At 46.8% G+C, this 23,648-nt stretch overlaps 2 protein-coding genes across 3 annotated transcripts; one reads left to right on the top strand and one right to left on the bottom strand.

The window, feature by feature from the left end:
* The first annotated feature begins 11,574 nt into the window (after positions 1 to 11,574).
* Positions 11,575 to 12,786, top strand: LOC4329294 (flowering-promoting factor 1-like protein 3). The gene has a single exon (NM_001416604.1). It carries the CDS (start codon positions 11,769 to 11,771, stop codon positions 12,135 to 12,137), a length of 369 nt encoding a protein of 122 aa, NP_001403533.1. The 5' UTR covers positions 11,575 to 11,768; the 3' UTR covers positions 12,138 to 12,786.
* A 7,524-nt stretch (positions 12,787 to 20,310) lies between these two features.
* LOC136355024 (uncharacterized) lies at positions 20,311 to 22,178 on the bottom strand. 2 transcript variants are annotated; one of them, XM_066307098.1, is made up of 3 exons: positions 21,401 to 22,178; positions 20,652 to 21,281; positions 20,311 to 20,453 (listed from the first exon to the last, which is right to left on the bottom strand). In XM_066307098.1, exons 1-2 carry the CDS (start codon positions 21,791 to 21,793, stop codon positions 20,655 to 20,657), a joined length of 1,020 nt encoding a protein of 339 aa, XP_066163195.1. In that variant the 5' UTR covers positions 21,794 to 22,178; the 3' UTR covers positions 20,311 to 20,453; positions 20,652 to 20,654. The 2 variants fall into 2 exon arrangements, with proteins under 2 accessions (XP_066163195.1, XP_066163194.1); XM_066307097.1 differs by having other exon boundaries at positions 20,447 to 21,281.
* Between the last annotated feature and the right edge of the window lie 1,470 nt (positions 22,179 to 23,648).

Raw genomic sequence — 23,648 nt, 5'->3', positions numbered from 1 at the left:
GTCCTTCTTCACGATTACGACGGATCGTTCGAGCTCTGCAACCTCGAACTTCGTCCTCCAAAAGACGACCTGTCGATCTCGCTCGGTGTTGGCATCTTTGAGATCTACAAAGGTCGAGGATTCAGTGGAATTTGCCTCTTAAAGTGAAATAAAAAACTTGAGAGCAAATGTCCTAAGACATCACACCTGAGTTCTCTTGAAGGAGCCCGACTACACCAAGACTCAACGAGTCACGAGCTGTGTCGATGCCCTCAGGCACGACCACGTCCATGACGACGTCGCCAGTGGGCATCTCAGCTGACAAGGACCAGTCAGCCATCGCGACATTAGGACGTTCACCTTGCTGGACGTCCTCGGGATCAACACATCTACGAAAAAGCAAGATACGCTACGGATTAACAAGTTAAAGGCATGTAGAGGAGGGCACTGTTCAACCAGGGACAGGACAAAAGTATATGTACAAAAGGAGCCCAAAGCAAGGAAAAATTACTCCTCAAAAATAAGGAGGGCAGTCTCTCCGAGATCCACCACATCGAACATCACATCCTTGCACGAGGCATCGGCAGCCCCCTTAGACAAGATCTCTTTGAGATCAGTGTCTGGGAGAGTGAGCTTCACACAAGCAAGGACATGACAAACCCCCGTGTGGATCCCATTGGAGATCTCCTTCGACACCTTGGCAGCATGGTTGGGTAGGATGACCTCCATCTTCGTCGCCAGCTCGGCCAGGGCCGACGTCAAGGAGGTCACGTCGGGGTGTGTCGAGACGGAAGACTCCACGCCACATGGCAGCGCTAGCTGGTGCAAGCTGGTGAAGCTCTTCAGGAGCTGGTCGCCAATGGAGAAGAGATGATCCTGCATGTTGCTCATCCTCTTCTCCAGGCCCTGGCGCTGCATCTCGTTGCCAGCCATGACCTCCTTCATTTTTTGAAGGTCGTTGCGGGCGACATCAAGTTTGCTCTCTAGCTACGCCACCCTCCCATCCGACGCAGTCTCACAGGCGGCCACGCGGTCCATCTGGGCCACTACTTCCCGAGAAGTGTTCTCGAGAAGGCGGCGGCATTCGGCCGTCAAATCAAACCAGTTCGGTGGTCCCGACGACGCTGGCACGGTCACGGGCATAGCAGTGGGCCTGAAAGACTTGGCAACGGCTGGTGCGGCATCCGCTCAAGGAGAGGCGACAGCGGGAGTCCCACTAGTCGCCACCTCGTCGCCACTCTAAGCGGAGATCGCCGAGGCTTTCCTGCCAATATCAAGAAACACCCCCAATGAACCCACAGAAATGACAATGGAGGAGGTCAAGGAGTTCACTTACTTGTCGGCAGCCAACTTCACTAATCTCCTCTTCGGAGGAGGAGGGAGGCCGCTCGTGTCCTGAGTAAGATAGCAAGTTATGACTTCACCTCATCATCCCAGGAAAAAGAAAAGGCCAACGTAGCAAGAACGATGGGCCTCACCTCAGACCCGCTGGACCTCTACCGAGATCCCACAGGAGCGCTCGCCCGGGCCCAAGGTTTCCTTTTGGTCCCGCTTCCCCCTGCGACAACGGGGATTGAGGAGATAGCGGCAACCTCCTCCGCAACCTTCTCCTCGAGGGAGGCTGAGGCCTAGTGATCGACAAGGGGGCCGATGACATCCGTCAGCGGCAGAACCTGCAGGGGTTGAGGTCACTTTGGTTCACTTCTAAGCAGAAATGCGGAAAGTCGTTCTCACTCATGTTGATGGTGGCCGCTTTGTCAGCCGCCGGCTTGTCGCAGAGGGGTGTCGGCGGCCTATCAGTTGTGGAGACAGGACTGATCAGGACATCCTTGACCTGTTGCGTCACGACATCCGCGGGGAGAACTAGAATGCAAGAGAAAAGACAAAGACAAATCAGATCCCGAGTTCAAGAGTGTTGTCAAAAACTGACAAAGAGATAGCGACGCGAGAACGAGTACCACACGATGAGATCCGCGTTATGTCAAGAGCTCCCTCATAATCAAACGCAGGATGAGCGCGGGCTTGCAGCGGTTGGATACGTCAGGTGACAAAGTCCTGAACGACTTCATACCCGGTTAGCCCCCGCTCTCGCGACTCTCCGATAGCGTTCACGAAGGCTTCAAGGGAAGGAGTCAGAGGAGGTTTGGAATTCCAGCAGTCTTGTCGAACAGGGTGGTCCTCGGGCACGACAAGAACCGGATAGAACTACCTCGACCGCCACTTAGACCGGGACGTGTGGCACTGGAGAGATATATATCTCGCCTTCATGCCGTCAGGTAGGCGAAAACCACAGCATCCCGACACCCTACTGGCTTCCATCCACCGGAGTTCGCAAAAGAAATGAAAAAGGTCCAGGAAGGGCACTACCCCAACATAGGCCTCGCAAAGATGGGTGAATATGCTCAAGAAAGCAACGGAGTTGGGGTTGAGATGCAGAAGGGAGAGGCCGTAGAAGTTCAAGATCAATAAAAGGAATTCCGATGGCGGTGGCAAGAAACCACTGCGAACGAAATCTTCTACCACTACCATGCGAACTAGGGCGGGGGAGGGGCAGTGTACCTCCTTCTTCTCTGGCCATGGTCTGCTCCAAAGGAAGAGCCCCATCGGTGGAGAGCTTCGCAAGCATCGCCAAGTCAGAGGTTGATCGGCCGAGGTCCGCCATCGGAGCAAGATCACCGGAGTGAGGCGAAAGAACCTAGGGAATTTTGGGGAGACGAAGGGTCCGAGACTGCTAGAAGGATTGGGGAATTTTTTCGGCAAACGGACTCAAAATGGATCCCAAAACCCCTTTAAATAAGCACACTACCTGGCGGTTCGTATTCCAAGGAAGGAGAGAGATTGCCGTCGAAAAATCCTGAGGCCCGTTGAGGGCAGTTGTTCAGACTTCAATTCAAATTCATATTTGAGCAATTGGACTTCCCTTAGTGTTGTCAATAGCTTCTCGTCTTCTCGGCTCCACACCGAGAACGATCAAGTAAGCATGACAAGACACTAGCGAGAGAGGCCATAGATGACAACATGAATTAATTTGAGTTGAAGTCGGGGGCTATTGTCAGGGTTACGGATAAGGCATACCTTCTATCCTACGATTTATGGAATATTTTGATAAGGTATACCTTCACGTACACGGGTCATCCCCATAAATATCGTATTGAATCCACCTCAAATTATCAAAACTATCTCTATGAGTCAAGTGATTTCCCAAGTCTTGGTCGGAAGGGATAGAATTTCTGTTGTACCGTACCAGATCTGATATGCTCAAATCTTTCTTGGAGGTCAAGATGATCCACGGTATAAAAGGGACCCCGAGGGAGGGGTGAAGGACATCTAATTCTATCGCCAACACCCCCACCATAGTTTACGAAGCCGGAGTACGCAGAGCCAAGTCGTCGGGGGATCTCATCGAATCCCTCGACTACGATCTCGTCGGTATCATCTGTCTGGACTAGGGCTATTTCTTGATAAGGGGCCTGAACCAGTATAATCTCTGTCTTTTGTCTGCTTGATGTCGTACTACGTAGACCCTCGTTCCAACGTACCCCAATACTCTAATCATTCGGTCCGCGAGTATCACTCGTCTGACACTCACAAAGTCGGATTTGCACAATATATTTTAGAGAAAATTCCTTGCATACCTATAAAATTTAGTTTGAATCCCTTCGATACCCCCTTCCATTAGTTGACTGGTAAATTCTTAATAATAAGTCCATTTTCCCGATATGAAGAAACTTATAAATTTATGAGTATATTATTTGAGCATAGAAATTTTTGTATGAATTTCATATTTATGCATTTGCAACGCAAGATATTGTTTAAGGAAAAAAAATTAGTTTTTGATATAAACTAAAAGAATAATATTTATTTTTTAGTTATTAAAAATCGCATGAGTAGTATGTTTTTTTGTTGATTGTAGTACAACATATTTAATTTTTAAGACAAATCTATTTATATGCTACATAAATTTTTTTAATAACTAATTAATAAATATTATCTTTATGTAATATCTACAAATAATTTTGTAAATAATATCTTGCATGAAAAACTCGTAACTTTAATAGTCTCAAACAACAAATTTCTACCCTTGAACAATCTCCATAAATATGTATGTTTCTTCATGTCCAAGAGTAAAATGGACTTTTTGAGGAATTTAACGGTCAACTGACAAAAAAAATATGAAAGGGTTCAAACTAAAATTCGGGGGTATATAATGGAATGAGCATAACTCAAGGGACATAAAAGGGATTGGTAAAATTTCAGAGGTACGTAGGGGATTTTCTCTATATTTTACATAGTTTTATAATATCCTCTTATTTACATGTGTGATATTTTCTTTGATTTCAGATGACCTTTTTTTGTCAAGAGTTACACAAGTTTTCACCTAAGTTGAGTTGTCAATATCTATGATTTAAAACTCTGTATAAAAATGCTTGACTTAGAGGTTCTACAGTGGCTTGTTTCTTTGGCAGGTTTGAGGAGGAAGATTAGCTCGATATGACGTTGTGTCTTTGAGAAAGAAAATGTGTATCCATCAAGAGACGGGCTTAGTCATATAACACATGCAAAAAGAGGCAACAAAAAATTCATGAGCAACAGTAATTGTTGATTGGGATTTGGGACTACCAATTAGGGAGGAATACCAAATTAAGGTAAATTAGGAAGGGTATTTGCAATAAATTATTTTATTGGGAGAATCTTAAACTTAAGATGATATTTGAGGTGATTTTTGCAATTTTCCGTAATTAAATCAGAGTGGTGGTTGCTCTCTAGCACGTGACAGCAGGGATATGTGTGTCAGTTGTCACATACTGATGGCCACGTTGGAAACCGACCCCATGGTTGAAACAAAAACTAGACGATCGACTCATTGATGACCACCAGTTAAAAGACAAGAGAGTAAAGTTTTTCTCCGCGGGAAATTGACACACGCATCATGTACACCACTAGTTAATCCAAATAGTAATAAATGATTAAAAATCCTAAAATTGAAACGCCGAAGTAAAAAGTAATAATTTTGAAAAGAATCCTCCAAATTCATTTTGGATTGAACCTTCTGGCTACATCAGCCAGCACAATGTTACCATGCGCAATTGCGCATCAACTAAAAACCATAACGTAGCATGAATTTGATATGCGGGTAGATGTAGGCATACAGCGATAACATTTTTAACAAAATGAACAAAATACTAAACCTGTAATGCAAAATTAAGAAAAATATAATTTTGAAATGAATCATTGAAAATCATTTTCGGATCGAATCTTTTGGCTACGTCAGGAAGCACTATGTATAGATATGTGCACTAGTTAAAACCATGGCGTAGCATGAATTTGACGCAGAGTCGGATATAGACATATATAGTGACAAGCGAAGTTAGTGTACTCAATTGATTAGGTTTTTTTTAAAAAAAAAAAACAATCTACTGTTGATGGTCGTTAAGCACCAACTTTAGTCATCAACTCTCGTATAAAAGAATACAAAATATACTACCAAACTTAATGGTAAGAGTTTATTACTAACCATTTCTACGAGTATTAATAAATATTTATATACAAGTAATTTTGGATGAATTTATATCCGCAATGCGACAATATAAACTCCTGACCGATCATACGCGAGCACAAGAATTAAAGGACCGCATGACATAGTCAAATCCGATTTGAAATGAGCCTATCTACGTGCACCGACATAGGGGCCCACCTAGGGGTGAAAACGGAGCGGATATTATCCGATCCGATCTGCTCCGAATCCGACGGGAGCGAGGATATGGTAAGAGTTTTCAGATATCCGTTGGATGCGGATGCAGATTTTATCACATGGATGCGGATGCGGATATGGTATCATCAATATCCAGCGGATGCAGATTATCCGATTTTTTAATTGGATTATCCGAATGACGAGTTGGCGGATAATCCGCATGTTTTAGGCAAAAAAAATACACAATTGAGCCCATTTTAATAGGCCAGCCCATCTAGCCCATTTATGTTTAGTGTTGACCTAATCCTAATCCCCCACTGCCGGATGCCGGCTCTTCTCCCACTCTCACGCGCGTCGGCGCCACCACTGCGCCACAGTCCTGACGTACACGCGTGCCGCACAGGCCAGTCCCCATCCCGGCGCCGCACACGCGCGACGCCACCGCCACAGTGCCGCGACGCTGCCTCTCCTCCAGCGGCCAGTGCCTCCTGTGACGCCGTCTCTCTAATGGCCAGCGCCAGCACATCCAGCGACCAGTGCCACTCGCCAGCGGCCAGCGCCTCCTGCGATGCCACCTCTCCTCCAGATCCAGTCCCCGTCATCCCCATCCTCCCGCCTGCCGTGTGCCATCCACCGTCGCCACCCTCCAGCGGCCAGCGCCTCTACCTCCTGGACTCCCCGTCGCCAGCCACTGTCGCCTCCCGCAGGCTCCATATCAAGTATTGTGTTCTTTGACTTCTTTCTCTAATTTGAATTTTCAATTTTGGGATTTAGAAATTTAGAGATGAGATTTGGGATTTAGAAATTTAGAGATGAGCTTTGCTTTAGGTAATTTAAGTCAGTAGCAATGTCTATTTTGATTAATTTAGAGATGAGATTTAACGTACTGTCATCTTGATTTTGGACTATTGAACATGTTAATTTGTTGGGTCTTTACTCCTGATGGTGATGTTATGGCATTTGACTTATATTTTTAAGCAATGCAGTGAAGCGAGGACTTATATTATGTTTTGGTTGTTTATATTATGGATGTGTTTTGGATGTATTTTCCTATAGAGTTGACATCATGTTTAGATGTTGTTTTGCCATCGTATTGCTGCTCATTATTTTGCTGCCCTCTTGTTGTATGGATTGAACACGAACTTAACATCCAACAATGTTATTCCGTTTCCGAACCGACTCCGCACCGAATCTGACGTCCAAAATAATCCGCTCCATATCCGCATCTGCATGTCATTCGCACCCCCTCCGCATCCGCTTTAAAAAAAATGGTATAGGATATGGTATGACCATTATCCATCCGAATCCGCTCCGTTTTCATCCCTAGGCCCACCAGTCAGCCTCACAGTCAAAAGAGTAGCTGGAAGGTGGGACCCATAGGTCGGCCAAACCGACCTTACTACTTCTCATTGCCACTCTACGTGGACACCCTAGATGACTCCTCAATGACGGTTATGGGTGCACCGACCTTCACAAACCGTCTTTCCAACCGTCATATGGCTCTATAAAAGGAGGAGCTCAAGCCATTTCAGAACACACAACTCAAGTGGAGTATGTTGGTATTTCTCAATGACATTACTAAAAATATGAATTCCGAACAATGGCACAGAATTAGCCCTAATATATTTATGGTTATAGAAGTATCCGCAAGCGCATGGATATACCATTGCAGCATTTCACCCGGAAGTATTCCAAGGTATTGTATTAATTTAATCTCAAGGGAAGATTTATAAAAGAGAGAACTCTACTAATAACTTATATACATTGCTTATATATATCAAAGTCTATGCAAGGGTTACTTTAATCATATGTGTAGAGTGACACAGAGGAAAGACTTACATGCTCTCACTTAAATAATTCTAGACTAATGTGGAAGAAGAAATAGAAAAGCAATCATTCCTATACTTCAAATATACACTCACCCTTAGTTTACATTTGCTAGTATACAGTTATACTGACCAATACCCCCTAACGGTGCCCTCCTAGTGCTTCAAGAGACCACCCTGGGTTGCCGAGTTTCGTACGACAACCTATCATGGCCATCTAACCGGGGCTAAATACGGAGTAGTACCCTCCCCAGGAATTTGTCTTGGGAATATATACTAATGTGTAGGAATACCTGTACTGAGCTGTCACCATCAGTGGCCCACATCTATTTTCCCGCAGCATATATGCCCAATTAATGATATTTAATAATTTAAGCATCATGCTTACATTATCAAATATTACTCTATATCCTCTAGAATAATATAGAGTAATCATTCATATGAACATTAAACCCACACCACTACACCTCTCTGGTAGGCTAGTCATACAACTATATCGGCACAAATATAAAGTAAAACCAGTACTCAGAGAAGTACCGGAGGTATATAAAGAAGAATATTCTATTAATTCCGAGAGTCTTACAAAAGAAGATAGAAAAGCTACTAGAGCCATACCAAAATCTTCCGAAGACTCGAGGACTCCGAGAACTATCCTATTCTATTCCACTAAGCACTAGAGCACTAACTAAACTTGAGAGAGAGAGAGATCAAAGCTTCTTGCTTGAGCGTGTATTGGAGTGTGAATGAGCTCCTCCTTACATAGGCATGTATGATGGTTGTAGAGTATGCAAAATGTCGGAAATGCCCCGCAACCTCCATCAGCAAGCAATTCGGGACGTCCACGTGTAAGGCCAGGCTAAACCGACGCTGCCAGGGTTCGGCAGAACCCCTGGTTCGACCAAACCTGGGCTGGCTCAGCAGGCCTCCAAACTTTGTACAGGGGCTGGCAGATGGGTCCTCATGACGGTTGTGACAGCTATGGTGGTTTCTAGGACGGTTTGGACCCCTCTATCCTTTAGCTTGCTTAGGAGTGAGTTTTTCCTTTATTTCTTCTCCATTTATGTGCTAATCTCTACAAAGAAATAATATTCCAAGTACAACTGGAAATATATTATTCTAAAATAAATATGCATTGCAAGCATAGCTAGTTCTCCTTTATTTTAAGTATATTGTTGGTCGAAATTGGTCTATAACGACCGTCAACAGAGTACAACTCACTTTCATATTTAGGGTACCCTCTATTAGAGATAGAATATAGGAAGAGAGTGAGGGGAAGCCCCAAAAGGACAAAGGAGTGCCCTAGATATCGGAGTTCTCTTCGGGGGAGTTTCGGAGGAGTGCCGGATGTAGGCACCCTCTCCATTTGAGTCCTAGAGTTGTCGGCACAATCTCCAATCTTGTACCTTGATGGATGCTTCTCTTATATAAATAAGAATTCGTGATCTCCTTTGGTATTTATTTTTAAATTCAAGTAAGATAGATTTTCACAATTGTGGGGTTTTTGCTTAGTATTTATATTGGGTTCTCTAGTACTAAAATTCTGGATAAAGAAGAAAATTATTGACTAAGGCTAGAGTAGTAATCGATAACGTAGACGTGGTGTTTAGGTTAAAGGTTATCTTCGTTTGTTGTGTGCTTCACAAAAAGTGAGGTAGGCGGCAGGTGATAATAGCACTATCCGTTCTTCATATTCCTCCACATTCAGGTACATCATAGAACTACAAGCTGGAGTCGGCTTGGCAAACCAAGGGAGAGCCGGTGCCTGAAGAAACTGATAGAGTTGTACAATAACTTAATTAAGATAGTTAACCCAGCAAAGTCCTCTCTATCCTAAGCCCTCCCATTTAATTGTTTTCCTTGGATGAATCCTAAACTTAGATTATACAAACACGTTCCCTGTGATTTGATACCCTTGGAATACTCTAAGGTGAAGTCCTACATCAGCATCCATGCGCTTGCGGATTTATCTGTGACCGTAACATATACTAACACCCACACCCGTTCAAATTCTAGATTGACATGGGTGCTCACATTTACGGGTAGTTATTATTTTAGTGGTAGGCAATGTACCCGTTTCCAGCGAGGCGCCCGTGGTGACTTCGTCAATCTCAAGATATGCTGCCATCACTACTACAAAAAGCATTTTCGCCGACGTTGGGTATTTATTTTCGCAGGCGGATATGACACTCGGAGCCAAATAGCCACCTACAAAAATGCAAACCGGGGTGAAGCTCGCTATCTTTGCAGGCGGACCTCTTATGTGATTCGCCTGCGAAAATAGACTTGCAATATAAATAGAGCCGATTTGGGGCTGATTTTTTCTAAGTCCTCATTCTCGACCCCTCACTCCTTTCCTGCGTCCCTCCCCTTCCCCCTCCCCTCCACACCTCTCCTCTCCTCCTCTCCCCGGCCGCCGGCCGGAGGCGGCGGTGAGCAGCAATGGCTCCCTTTCCCCCTCCTAGATCCGGCTGAAGGGAGGCCGGGAGAGGGCAGCGGCGGCGAGGCGCGGGGACGGCCACGGAGTGGGGCGGCAACGACGACGCACGGGGCGGCGGCAGCGGCACCCGGCGTGGCTCCCCTCCCCTCCCAGATCCGGCCGGAGGGAGGCCGGGGGAGGGCGGCGGTGGTTCTCCTCCCTCCTAGATCCGTCCGGAAGGAGGGAGAGGGCGGCGGCGGCGGCATCCCCCACCACCAGCGTCGGTGGCGGCCCTGCAGCAGCCGACTACTCCCTCCACACCAACGCCTCGGCTGCCGACGTCGCCGACAACCTCTGGGACGCGTTCCTTAGCAGCGGCCATGCCGGCGTGCCCCGCCCTTTCGGCGACACGGTGGTGGACGGCATTGAACTCTTCATCAACCTCACCTCCCCTTCCTCTCCCTCTCTCTCTCCCTCCCAAAACCCTAACCCTAGATCGACTGGAGGTGGGTAGGAGCATGGGGGGTGGCGGCGATTTTTTTCTGTTCGTCCAGAGGATTTTCGCAAGCGGGTGACTAGACCGCCTATGAGGCGTTTGTATACAGGCGGACCGTTCCCCCGCTTGGAAAAATGATTTTTGCATGCCGAAAAAAATGATTTTTCTAGTAGTGCATAAAGGTGTATAGGGTGACAATGATTGACGGGACTACTAGAAACTAAAAAGGAACCCGTAACGATGATCATGTTTGTTGTTTGAAATTCCAATGCCAATAAAGAGAAGGGGCACAGTGTGTGCCGTAAGGAAGTAGGTTAGCATTTAACGGCACTTCTAAAACTACAAAAGGGAAAGATTTAATTTTTAGAGGTCACAGGGATGATGAATAAAAGTCACATTGAGCCGGAAAGAAGAGGAGGCAAGCTATAAAGGGTTAAGTTATGGCACACTTGACTTGTACAAACTATAAAATTTAAAATTTGGTTCGATTTTTTTTAAATCCTAAGACAATTAATCGACTATTTAACAAATTTGAAAGAAAATAATTATGAAGGAAATCATGCGTAAAAAAAAGATAATTTTGTATGATAGCCCGTCGCGGGCCACCTACTATTCATCATTGTATAAGGGCAAGTGTTATGGTAGATGTGACTATCACATCTACCACATCATTCACTCATAAATTAAGAGGCAACCTATACAATATGTCTCCTCTACTACACAAATACCAATGTCTCTTATACTCCCACACCCCTCTTGAAATTTGTGTGGAGGTTGCCTCTTCATTTAGGGGTGGTTCACCATCTCTCTCCTCACTTCTCTCCTCCACCTCATCACTCAATCCAATATGGCATATTTAGGGGCAACATATGGAGCATTATAGTACTTACCCTAAGGTAGCTATTGTATTGACACGTAATTGAGTACCCGATGACTATTATTGTTTTGGGTACATTTATTCATTAACATTAAATAAAAAAAGTTGAAAGTTGATAAAATTCGCAGAGGACGACCTTGATTGGTTCCTTGTACTCCTGTTGATTGGGAGGCCCCACCCTGCACCACTGCTTCTGTACGAGTGGACACCGCAAGGGCCCCACCTTAGCTAATCAGAGAGGCGAACAGTGTTTCCTTTTTTGGTCGTACGCACAGTAACTCTTCACACAGCGGCTGTATAGCTGCTGCCACTCAACTGTGCAGGACTCCTAGCTCCCTGCTACATATACCGGCCGGTCGGACCCCCTCATCTTGCCGGCCTCATCATCGTCACCGATCGATCCCGGCCATTCCACGGTCGATCGATCGTCTCCGGCCGGCCGGTCGCCGGTGGGAATTGAAGCAGCTAGCTGACATACATACATGGCGGGCGTGTGGGTGTTCAAGGACGGCATCGTGCGGCGCGTGGAGAACCCCGGCAGCGAGGAATCGTCGTCGGCGGGGGACGGCGGCGGAGGCGGGCGGCGGAAGGTGCTGGTGCACGTGCCGAGCGGGGAGGTGGTGGCGTCATACGAGGTGCTGGAGCGGCGGCTGCGGGAGCTCGGGTGGGAGAGGTACCTCACCGACCCGTGCCTCCTGCAGTTCCACCAGCGCTCCACCGTGCACCTCATCTCTGTCCCCCGCGACTTCTCCAAGTTCAAGCTCGTCCACATGTACGACATCGTCGTCAAGACCCGCAACGTCTTCGAGGTCCGCGACGCCGCTGCCCCCGCCGTCTCACCGGCGACCTAGCTGCTGATCCGAGATCCATCCATCCATCGATCAGACGACAGCTTATAGCTACAGCAGTCCACATGAGCTTGCCTGCCTGCTATTATAAGAGTGTAAGTATGTATATATATACTGGTATGCGTGTGATCGATCAAGGATCGATGTACACACAAATGATCAGCATGCACAGATCACTAGATCGAGATCTATAGCTCGATCGATTTGGGGTTTCTCCTGCCGGCGTTGCAGCTTTTGGATTAGATGTTGCGCCGGTGAGGACATTGCTATAGGTTAATTGGCTTTTGGGTATATTTCTGCATAAATAATGCATCAATAGAGAGCACAACATGTGTATGCATACTTATATTTATATGTACACATGCATACATATATAAGTACATACATAGGGGCCGGGGGCAACATGCAGGTTGCAGAGATTCTGCCAGAGATCAAGCAGAAAGGGGATCGCCGATGCCCTACTCTCAACCGTACCTTTTTACTGTTTAATTTGGAATAATTTGGATTGTCTCAATACAAATTATGTACCAGTTTTTTCACATATGATTTGCACGACATTTTAAATATTGTAATCTGTACACATAATATTGATCGGTCTCTCTTTCCCTGTGGCCAATATTATGTGCAGCTTAATTATACAATTACAAGCACCATCCCCCTATGTGTGGTTTAATTATTAGTCCTATCAGAAGAAGAGTCTCTGATTCTTTTCATAGGTAGGGTCAAATTAAACTTAAATTTTTGTGAGATAATATATATATATATATATATATATATATATATATATATATATATATATATATATATATATATATATATATATATATATATATATATATATATATATATATATATATATATATATATATATATATATATATATATAACCAATTTTCAGAAAGAACTCAAACAGATCTCTATAACACATATTTTTTAACTGAAATATTTAACACATATTTGTAATAGTTTGAGAAGACATCCACAGTTTTCATAGCTAGTAATTAGTACGGAGTATATGACAAGTTACAAATTGATCCTTATGCATGCAATTAATATTCTGTTAAATGTTGGTTTAAAATAAGCCATAAACCATTAGCTTGTCGTGTTAATCCCTAACTGTTCGTTTTCTTAAATTGTTGGAGATTAAATTGTAATTGTTCTAAATCAAGAACCAGCAACATTAAGAGATTACCTTTTAAATTCGAACGCCTCCTCAGATTAATAATTAAATATTTCAAAAATAAAGTTCAACGGTTTCTAAATCGAGAACTATTACATATGCTCAAATCTCGAATGGCCCTTGACTGCATATACCGTATATATAGTTTGTGGTCATGACCCATTAGGTCAAGAACCAATAGATTAGTATACACTCAAATATCTGACTGAATGTTTTTAACAATTCCTTTAACCATTAGAGATCACTGCAGTTGCGAACCATTGGATATTATTAGGCTTTGTGTAGCAGTGGAAGCGGAATTATTTTAGCAACATAAATCATTTTATTAAGTAAATTCTTTTGTTCAAAACCTAAGAAACTACAAATCCAATCGTGTGCTAACAAAAATCGCAAGTCGACTATATGGCATGTATATATATGTGTCTTGTGTTATGTGTCTTGTGTTATGCCAAAGCTTCTACTTAATTCGAGGTATGTATGTCTCAAAATCCCAATGGAATATCAACAGATGTTTTCTAGCCCACAATAAAGCCACAACTGACAATTTTATCTGCATGTCAAGTTGGCAACAACGATACGTATGTGTGTTCTGTCCTGCGTTTAAAGTAGGGATGACTGCATGTGACTTTGTTAATTATTTGGCAGTAGTGCAGAAGTTATCTGGGGACCAAAAGCTCAAACATTTTGATATATGTCAGGGGAATTTTAATCTAGATATGTTTTTTTAAATAAATATATCAGGGCCATCCCGTCAAATTCGGGGGCCCTGTGCAAAGTTGAAGGATAAAAAATTAATTGATGATATAATATGAAAATAATTTATATTACGTAATATATTTCATAGCAATCTAGAATGGCCTAAAATGATAATCCAAAATTAGGGATTACCGGATTAGAAATTATCAGAAAGAATTAGGTCAGGGGCACGGCAAGCGTCAGGCGGCATGACCGCACGAGAGAAAGAGGTGAGGCGTCGTTTACTCCTCTCGTTCGTTGCGATTGGCGATTGGCGAGGTCCACAGTAGGAGGCGATTCAACATTGCGAACTAGCGCAACTGTGCGAACCGGCAAAGGCGTAATCGAAGCCGAAACGACAAGAAAAATAATAGATTTTTGGGACTAGTTAGGCTATCAATTTACTTATTGAGTTGTATATCTAGTGTTCAAGTTTTGGGCCTAGGAGCCCCTAAAAATTGGGGGCACTATGCGGGCGCGCTAGCTGCATGCCCCTAGGGACGCCCCTGATAAATATGGTGACTTTTTAGTACAGTTTATAAAACATCATGAGCAATATATATAATTCCCTGTTATGGAACTTCTTGCGATAACATGCATATCAGCACATATATAGTACGTGAGAATGAAGAACCAACAAAAAGAAAAAACTAATTTCCCTTTCTTTTGAATGTTTTTCGTAATAGATGGGAAATCCATAAGTCACACATATGGACTGACATTAATTTCTTTTTTTTCTTTTCGTATGTAGTTAACTCTATCTCTTATCAGCAGAAAAGATGGGGAAGAACTGGCCATGTATAGCTCTTATCCATTATCGCATGGACTTTCTCTTTACAGCAAATATAGTGCATGGACTGATGATTCGTTGAGTTCCAAACTCTAGCTCTCTTCCATTTAGTTATTTGCTAGTGTCTCTTGTAGAAAATATTCACTGTCCAGGCAAAACACAACAAAATATCAGGCCCATCTGTGGCCTTGTGGGGCTCATCACTTATGCTGCATGCATAGGAGTATGAAACAGAGCCCAGAGCTAGCTAGCTAGGGACACCGCCTGGGGTTCCGTGCTTAATTTACTGCTGTGGACGGTAGCTTTTACTAACTATACTGGCTGAAATTTCCTGTTAAGATTCTGAACTGAAGTTAGGATCAGTTCAAACTGGAAAAGAAAAATCTGACATAAGGAATCTGGACTATTGAAACACCAATCTCAATAATTGTTGAGCTATTGTAGAGTGTGGACCAGCGCTCTGCCAATGGCATACAACGTTCATCAGCTATATTTCATGTAAATATTTTGGAGAAAAATTCTGTGGACAAGATTCACATTCTCCCAAACAATTCGTGGCCTCCATGCACAGTGCTCGGTGCACACATGTACAGATTTGAAGTGCTTTATAATTACAGGTCCATTGTCCCATTAAGCCTTATATGTTTCTAAATCAACGATTCCAAATATAAAACTTTAACCAATACTTTAGTTTCCATCACTTTAATTCCTTTTTATATACCTTTTCTGGTGAACATCATGTTTCCTTTATAATGTAATTTGAACCCAGATCTCGCCCTACTGTTTTGGTTGAAAAAATATATGCCAATTAAGAATAGTGAAAATGAATCAAATAAAATCTAAAATGATCTTAAAAAACCCTGCAGTTACTTAGATAATCCCTCCGTCCCAAAATATAAAAGCCTAGGACAAGATAGGATATTTTCTAGTACACAGAAGGAAGATGGATGTGGACACAGAAGAACTTTTCGTCTTCTCGAGCACCATGCTCGATGTTGGCTCAACTCCATTCTTAAATTATCGTGTTTATTAAAAACAACACTTAATCCCACTTACTAGTGTCGGTTTATTAAAAAAATGATATTTTGATTACTTAATACCAATTTTCCGAATAAACCAAAACCTATAAGGTGTTATAGGTGCCGGTTTTTAATTTGGAAAAAATCTGAATTACCCTCTTGAACTATTGGGTCAGTAAAAATTAACCCCCTAGACCCGAAATCTAGACATCTTTCACCCTCAACTATATATACCGAATGAACTACCCCCTAACTCAATTCGAAGCGATTTTGATCTGCGTGGCATACATGTGGCGCTAACGTGGCAATCCAATTAAAAAACAATAAAAAAAACATGGTCCCCCTTGTCATATACCTCACTCCTCTATCTCTCTCTCTCTACTCTCTCATGCTTTGTCGGTTGTTGCGTTGGGGGATGAGGCGGGCAGTGTTGAGGTGCCAAGCATGACGGTGGCCGGCGTGGCAGGGAGGACGTCATTGGCAGCGAACACAAGTGATGAGCTTCCCACGGAGAGCTCGCCTCGCCCCCGCTGTCAACATCCATCGATCGATCGCATCTCCTATGGAGGCGGTGCTGAACAGCAGAGGGGCGGAGGAGCTCGAGAGGGGGAAGCGGTTTCTCTTTGTCCTCTGCCAGCGTGCGCCTCCTCCTCAGCCTTCTGCGGAGGCGACAAAAAGCATGGAGATAGGACACCGGTAGGCGGCGAGCAGCGACCCTTGTCATCGATCTAGTGGACCCTTGTCTTCGTAGGTCACCGGAGCTTTGCCCGAGCCGAATGCAAAGAGAGAGGTGAGAGGGGAAAAGATGGAGGGAAGAGAGTATGAAGTGGGATCCCGTTGATTTTTTCTAAAAAAAAACTAATTGCTGACTGGACTACTATGTAGGATCAAAACCACTCTAGATTGAGTTAGGAGGGTTTTTCGTCTGGTATTAATAGTTGAGGGTGAAAGATGTCCGGTATTCAGATTTAGGGGGTAATTAGTACACACCCAATAGTCAGGGGATAATTCAGACTTTTTCTTTTTAATTTTAGACCCATCGAAGGGATCATGAGGACAAAAAAGGCTTAATATGTATTGGTTTTAGATGAATCGATACATATGAGGTTGTTCCTATTAAGGGTTATGTAGTTGTGATAAGAGATATGTGTATTATGGGAATCGGGAGTCAAATTCTGAAGAAGGGATTAATTGGAAGATGTGAAACCAAATAGAAATAGTTGTATGGGGCTTCCATAGAGCATATCCGAGAGATGGCTAATAGCAATCCCAAAACTTAAATTTTAGGAATTAAGATAAAAACCATCCAAGAGGTTTCCAAGTGATAAAAACCACCCAATTTTAATTTGCTGCATTCCTAATCCCGGTGTCAAATCAATTCAGATTTTGGGCACCGTTTCGTGCTCCCAATCGAGCTGGCGTGGGAGAAAATTGGCCATCGGGCCACCTCATGGATCCCCTGTCATCTCCTCGCTCGCTCCGAATGCCACTGCATGACCGCCATGGCCAGGCTAGCTGTTCACTTGGTCCGTCTGCCAGCCGCCTAGGCCTCCTCTACTTCCTCCTCTAGCGCTACCACTCGAGGCCACCGCCCTGGCCACTACATCGGAGCTTGCCATAAAACAACCTTACGTAAATGATAAGCTTCAGGATGTATGCGTCACAAGTTGCATAATACCTCCCTTCATTTCAGGATATAAGACGTTTTAACTTTGGTCAAAGTCAAACAGTTTTAAATTTGACTAAGTTTATAGACAAATATAGTAATATTTATAATACTAAATTAGTTTTATCAAATCAATAATTAAATATATTTTCATAATAAATTTGTCTTGGGTTGAAAATATTATTCCTTTTTTTCTATAAACTTAGTCAAACTTAAAACAGTTTGACTTTGACTAAAGTCAAAACGTCTTATAACCTGAAACGGATAATAAAGAATGATGTATGGCAAAAGATTATCGATGATGGTTTACATCGAAGCATAAGCTCGATGCGAGTGAGTGATCGTCCCTTATACCATGGACAACTGACCTGTTGCTTAAAATCGCATATAACTTCATAGGACAACAAGCTTGTATATACCGCCCAGGCTCCCACAAGAGCGTGGGGACGACGAGCCTCTTTTCTCTTTTTTTCTCTCGGGAACCTATTCATGTGCAATTGGGATAATCTGGGTCCACCGCATCCAATGCATAGTACGAGATAGCCCAAAAGCATTCAATCACAGCAAAAGGAGTGCTGGTATTGACCAAATTAATTCTTGAGTTCAAATATATGTAACAATTCTTAATCTGAGTGAATCTATACCCAAATGAGAAGCGTTGTGTATAAGAGCAAATATCTTTGAAGAACCCACTAATGGAGGGGAACAAAAACTACTTAACAAAACAATTTTGGCGAATTCACCCTTTATTTTATTATTGGCAAACTAAAAGAGTATCCACATATAAAAATATTTAGATGCTGGTTGATTAAGCGATGCATGGAAAAATTGATTTTCATAAGCCTCTTAAGATACCCACATATAGAAACAACATTCGAGACTTCCTCATTTTCCCTTTTCCTTTTAACCGGCCCATCCCGACTCCCTTCTCCTGTATTTCTCTCTCATCTCTCACTTAGATCCCCCCCACCCCCTTGTCTACTTCTCCCTCTTTGCCTCATCTACTTCTTCTCCCCCTCTAGATCTACGAAGGAAGCCAGCGCGCGGGGTGGCTTGTGGAGGTGGCGATGAGGATATCGGGCGAGATGGAAGAAGCTCGAGGGTGGTGGATCCAGCAGCGCCGCCCTCGAGAGGGTTGGATCCGACACCCTTGGCCCCTGAATGGGTGACGGCGGAGCTCGAGGGCGGCGGGTCCGGTAGTGCCGCCCTCCGGAGGGGCGGATCTGCCATCCTTAGCCCCGGGCAGCAACAGCAGACCTCGAGGGCAGTGGATCCGGCAGTGCCGCCCTCGGCATCGAGAGAGGCGATGGCGACGACAGAGATCGAGGGCAGCAGATCCGGGGGCACTGTCCTTGGTCCCCGGAGGGGCGTTGGCGATGGTGGTGTTCGAGGGCAGCATATCCAGCAGCGCCACCCTCAGCCGTAGGAGGGGTGACGACAGCTGGGGTGGGAATGAGAGCTAGGGTTTTGGGATTTTGTTTTTTTATTTTTATTTTGTTTAAAGTGATTCTTTATTTTCGTATGCGATTGGCTTAACTGACTGTCCGCCAAAATCATTTTTCGCATGCCGGTGCACTTCCTGCATGAAAAAATCGATTTTTGCAGACACTTAAGGGCAAACGCCTATCTGCGAAAATATGTTTTGACCGTATGAAAAAAGCTTTTATGTAGCAGTGAAAACAACTTGAGATGTGAGGCTGAATGGTTTTTTTTCCTTCAATGGTTAAACAATTATTCGGGTACAAACTAATAAATTAAATATTACTATAAGCTAACAAATAGATTCAAAATAATTTATTAGAAAATCATGTATAAGAAAGTTTTATTTAAGAAAAAAATCGTAAAGTTTAAGGAGGTTGGGAAGCGTGCGATCTCCAATCAAATCATTTCACTAAGAAGAAAGCAGAATTAAAAACACACACACAGGAGTACAAGATGTGTTGGCTAGCTAGAAATAGTTGGGCACTGCTTTCTGTATCCGTACTCCTAGTCCTAGGCCGCCAATATTTTCCCACCCAGCGCCCACGGGCCACACACAGCAGCACAACAGGAATTCCCATGGCGCACACCGTACGAGCCTTCAACCTCCTGCGACCCAGTCAACCAGACGCATCCGTTTGTCCCCAGACGGCGAAAAGCAAACACGTACGCGTCACCACCAGATCGAAAAGCTGAAAGCTCCCGCACCCCGCAACGGCGCGTCGGTCGGAGATCGACGCGCGCGCGCGGCGCGAGTCGGCAGATTGCCACTTGGCCGGCCGGCTGGCTTGAACGTGCCCGTACGTCGCGGTCCATCATTCGCTCGCCCGGCCGATTGACTTCCGGGCAACGTACGTATGTATGTAGGGCAGCACGTGGCCGGCGCAGGCTTCTGGCGGGCCGTCGCCACGTGAAGCGCACACTGGGCTTCGGGCCAGCGCCGCAAGCCGCGCGCGCGCGACCACGTGCGCCCGGGGTCCCGGGGTCCCGGTGAGGTCGACCGCGAGCGTGCACAGGACGCTGCAGCAAAGCGTTGTGTGTGTGTGTGTGTGTGTGTGTGTGTGTGGTGGACGCGCGCCGCGCGCGGGGATCAGAATCGTCAACCGGGATAGCGGCCGGCGGCGGCGCGTGCAAAAGCAAAGACGTCACGTACGTACGTACTTATCCGGCGGAGCTTGAGCTAGACGCGCAGGCGATTCGTGGCCGCTACGCCTCTGCAGATATCGATCCTGCGAATCTGCGGTAGATCCTTTTGATCTGTGGACGAATTTCACCGCTGCGCATGTAGCCGTCACACGTTTTTACTTCATTCGTTGCAATTTAAATTTAATTTTTTGAGGATTATTTACAAATGTTACACCGGTACAGCTGCGTCTCGTGGTGCCCGCCCTTGCGCGCACCAACCGTGTGCTCTGCGGGCCGCCTTGAGCCACCGTGCCTGTATGGGCTCCTGGAAGGAATAAGTTTAACAGTAGTCCGTCAACTTTACATCGAGTTTGTTTGACATCCCTAAACCCAATACCATAAATCTTCAGTCCTAAATTATACAAAACCGTGCAATTTAGATTTCATGACGGTATCGATATCTGGTTTCGCTGACGTGTCATCCTAGTCAACAAAATAAAATATTTAAAAATGAGGAGCTCACGTGTCAGCCTTTCTTTCTTCTCTTTTCTTCCACGGCACGCAGACCAAGCGCAACGAGGAGGAGGTCAATGATGTCGTCCTCGGCATCGGGGAAGCGGGCTAGGGAGGCCAGTGGCGGCAGGCAAGCGCGGAAACAGCAATAGCTCGCCGTTAGCAGCACCAGCCGGCCACCGCTACCGTCCCCCATCTCCCGCCGCCCGCCTCTCCCTCTCCCACCCTCTCCACATGCCGCACCGGCGGGAAATGGGGGGAGAAGCGGGAGGCAGTGGGTAGAGCGACGGCGGAGGAGGAGGGGGAGCGCTATTTCCGGCCAGCGAGCTGGGTTGGTGTTGCCGAAGTTGGGTCGCGATGAGGCGCCAATAGCATTAGCCGGACGCCGGCCGCCACTCCTCCTTCCTCCACCCCCCTTCTCTTGCCAGCGTGACGCGTGGAGAGGGTCTCTCCCACCAGAGAGGCAGCCCCCTCTCTTCCATCTCTCGCTGGCGGGGCAGACCCCCTCTCGCCCCCTTTCCCTCTTAGGCGCCGGCACGGCACCACCACCATCATCGTCCTCGCCGGATCCCTCCACCGCCGCGCCTAGTCCCTCCTCTGCGCTGGCACCCACCCCACCACGGCCGCCGACGCCCTCCACCTGCAAAAATGAACCATCATCACCAACAGAAGCAGGAGTCATCTACCAATGTCGCTGGCGGCGTGCACGCGAAGAGCCTTTTGTTGTTGCTTCGTGCTAGGTTTCGTCTGCTTGCCGACCTGACGAGTGGCGCCATCACCACGAAGAGCCTGCGGCGAAGCGCGGCGAGTGTGCTGGGGTTGGGGGGCGGCGCTGTCGGTGGCGAGATTACGGTGGAGGAGACGACAGCCATGGTGCAAGAAGGCGACCAGGACAGCGACAACGCGTTGAGCAAGGTGGAGTTCTACGTGCTGATGGTGCGGCTCAGCCCTGGTATCATGGGCGACACTGAGGGCTGGCACGACGAGGCCATCGCCAACAAGCTCCTCCACTCGACGCTGCCAGTCTAGATCGTCCCACGGGAAAGGGGGAATACGATGCCGATTGGCCCCGCTGCCCCCCACCTCTAAGATGATGGGGCTGACAGGTGGGCCCCACATTTTTTTCTTCTCACACTTACATGTGGGACCCATATATTATTTTTATTTTTTATTTTCTGACTAGAATGCCACGTCAGCGAAACCAAACATCTATAGTGCCATGGGACCTAAATTGTACGTTTTATATAGTTTAGGGGTGAAAATTTCTGATATTGAGGATAAGGAATGTCAAACAAACTCGGTGTAAAGTTGAGGGATGGCAGGTGAACTTATTCCCTCCTCCAACACCGGTAGAGCCACAAGTTGGGCCATGCGGACTGCTAGCTAGTTTGTGGCCCACGTGGGCATGACTTACTGTGCCACCTCTGTATTGAGGGTTCCTATTTGGAAAAAGTACACCCAAGGTCCCTCGACTTGTCATCGGGATATAAAAACGTCCTCGAACCGTAAAACCAGATATACGAGGTTCCTTAACTATACAAAACCGGTCACCCGAGGTCCCAGGCCAGTATTGATGATGGATTTGTCCTATGTGGTGGCTGAGTCAGCGTGGGACCCACAAGGGCCCCACGTGTCAGCCTGTCCAGGTCATCCTACTCTCTCTTTCCCCTCTTCTATCCCTTCCTCCTCTCTCACTCTTCTCTCTCTGGCTCTGGGCAAGACGGGTAGGGAGGAGAGCAAAGCGGTGGCAAGGAGGAGAGCAAGGCGGCGACGCGGCGATGATGCGGGAGCAGGGGAGGGGCGTCGGTGGCGGCGAGAGGAGCTTGGCGGCCGCGGTGGGAGCAAGGCGACGGGGAGGAGAGCAAGGAGCGGTGGTGAGGGGAGCAAGGCGGCGACGCGGCAACGACGCGGGAGTAGGGGAGGGGCGGTGGAGTCGGCGGCAGCGAGAGGAGCTTGGCGGCCACGGGGGAGCAAGCGACGGGGAGGGGAGCAAGGCGGTGGCGGGAGGGAGGGGAGGGGGAGGGAGCAAGATGGAGGGGAGGAGAGCAATACGGCAATGCGGTAGCCGCACCAAGTCCGCCGCCCTTCTCCCCGATGGTTGCCAGCGGGAAAGGAGGGAGCAGCGCGCGGCGGCGTCGGCGGGAGAGGAGGGAGCGGCGCCACCACTTTCACTAGCGCCCACAGCGACAGCTTGCCAGCGTCGCTTGCCATGGCGATGACGACAACCGTGGATGCGGCGGTGCCGGTGCTGGCCTCGACGTCCTTGCTGCCCGGCGTCGCTGCCATGGCTTCAGCCAAGGACGGTGTGGCCAGCGAGGTCGAGGCGGGGCGCCGTCCGTCTGCCAGCCCTGCACCCCCACATCCGCTCCCCAATACGACATCCACTCCATGCCTCGCAAGACGGCTCGACGGTGGCGGCAGCCTAGGAGGACGGGAGCGGTGGCGCACCAAGTCGCTGCCGTGGGAGAAGAGGAGGGCGTCAGCAGCGAGAGTGTTGGGGGGGAGAGCGAGGACGATTGGGACGCGCCACCGCACGTGGTCGCACGAGGTCATACACGCGCGGGAGCAGGCGCGCGACGGTGATGCCGACGTAGAAGCTCCCCGCAGGGGCTTGCAGTTGACGCGCCACGCGGCGTTGCCGATCACCTGCGGGAGGAGTAACATGTCCTGCATCAGCCCGATGTGTTGCTCGACGGTGGCGTCGCAGCTGCTGTTCAGCGTGAGGACGACCACGAACAGGGCCAGGTGCGCGCTGGAGCAGTAGACGAACACCTTGTCGTTGCTCGGCACGTGCGCCGCCTCGCCCGGTGAGCGGGCCAGCAGCAGGCGCACCCTCAAGCGCCGCACCTTCCACACGATGCATAGGGTGAGGAAGAACGCAGCGACGGCGAGGATCTTCGCCGTCCGGTCGACGGCCTGGTACGGCCGGTTGTAGCCGCCGCTGCAGGAGAAGATGTTGAGGATTTCTTGGATGAATCCGTTGCATAGAGGCATAGAGCAGTTTCCC

This window comes from Oryza sativa, chromosome 2 (genome assembly GCF_034140825.1).
Source record: "Oryza sativa Japonica Group chromosome 2, ASM3414082v1".
Taxonomy (NCBI): Eukaryota; Viridiplantae; Streptophyta; class Magnoliopsida; order Poales; family Poaceae; genus Oryza; species Oryza sativa.
Note: the sequence above shows the minus strand (reverse complement) of the source record. Positions and strands in the feature narration are given on the sequence as shown.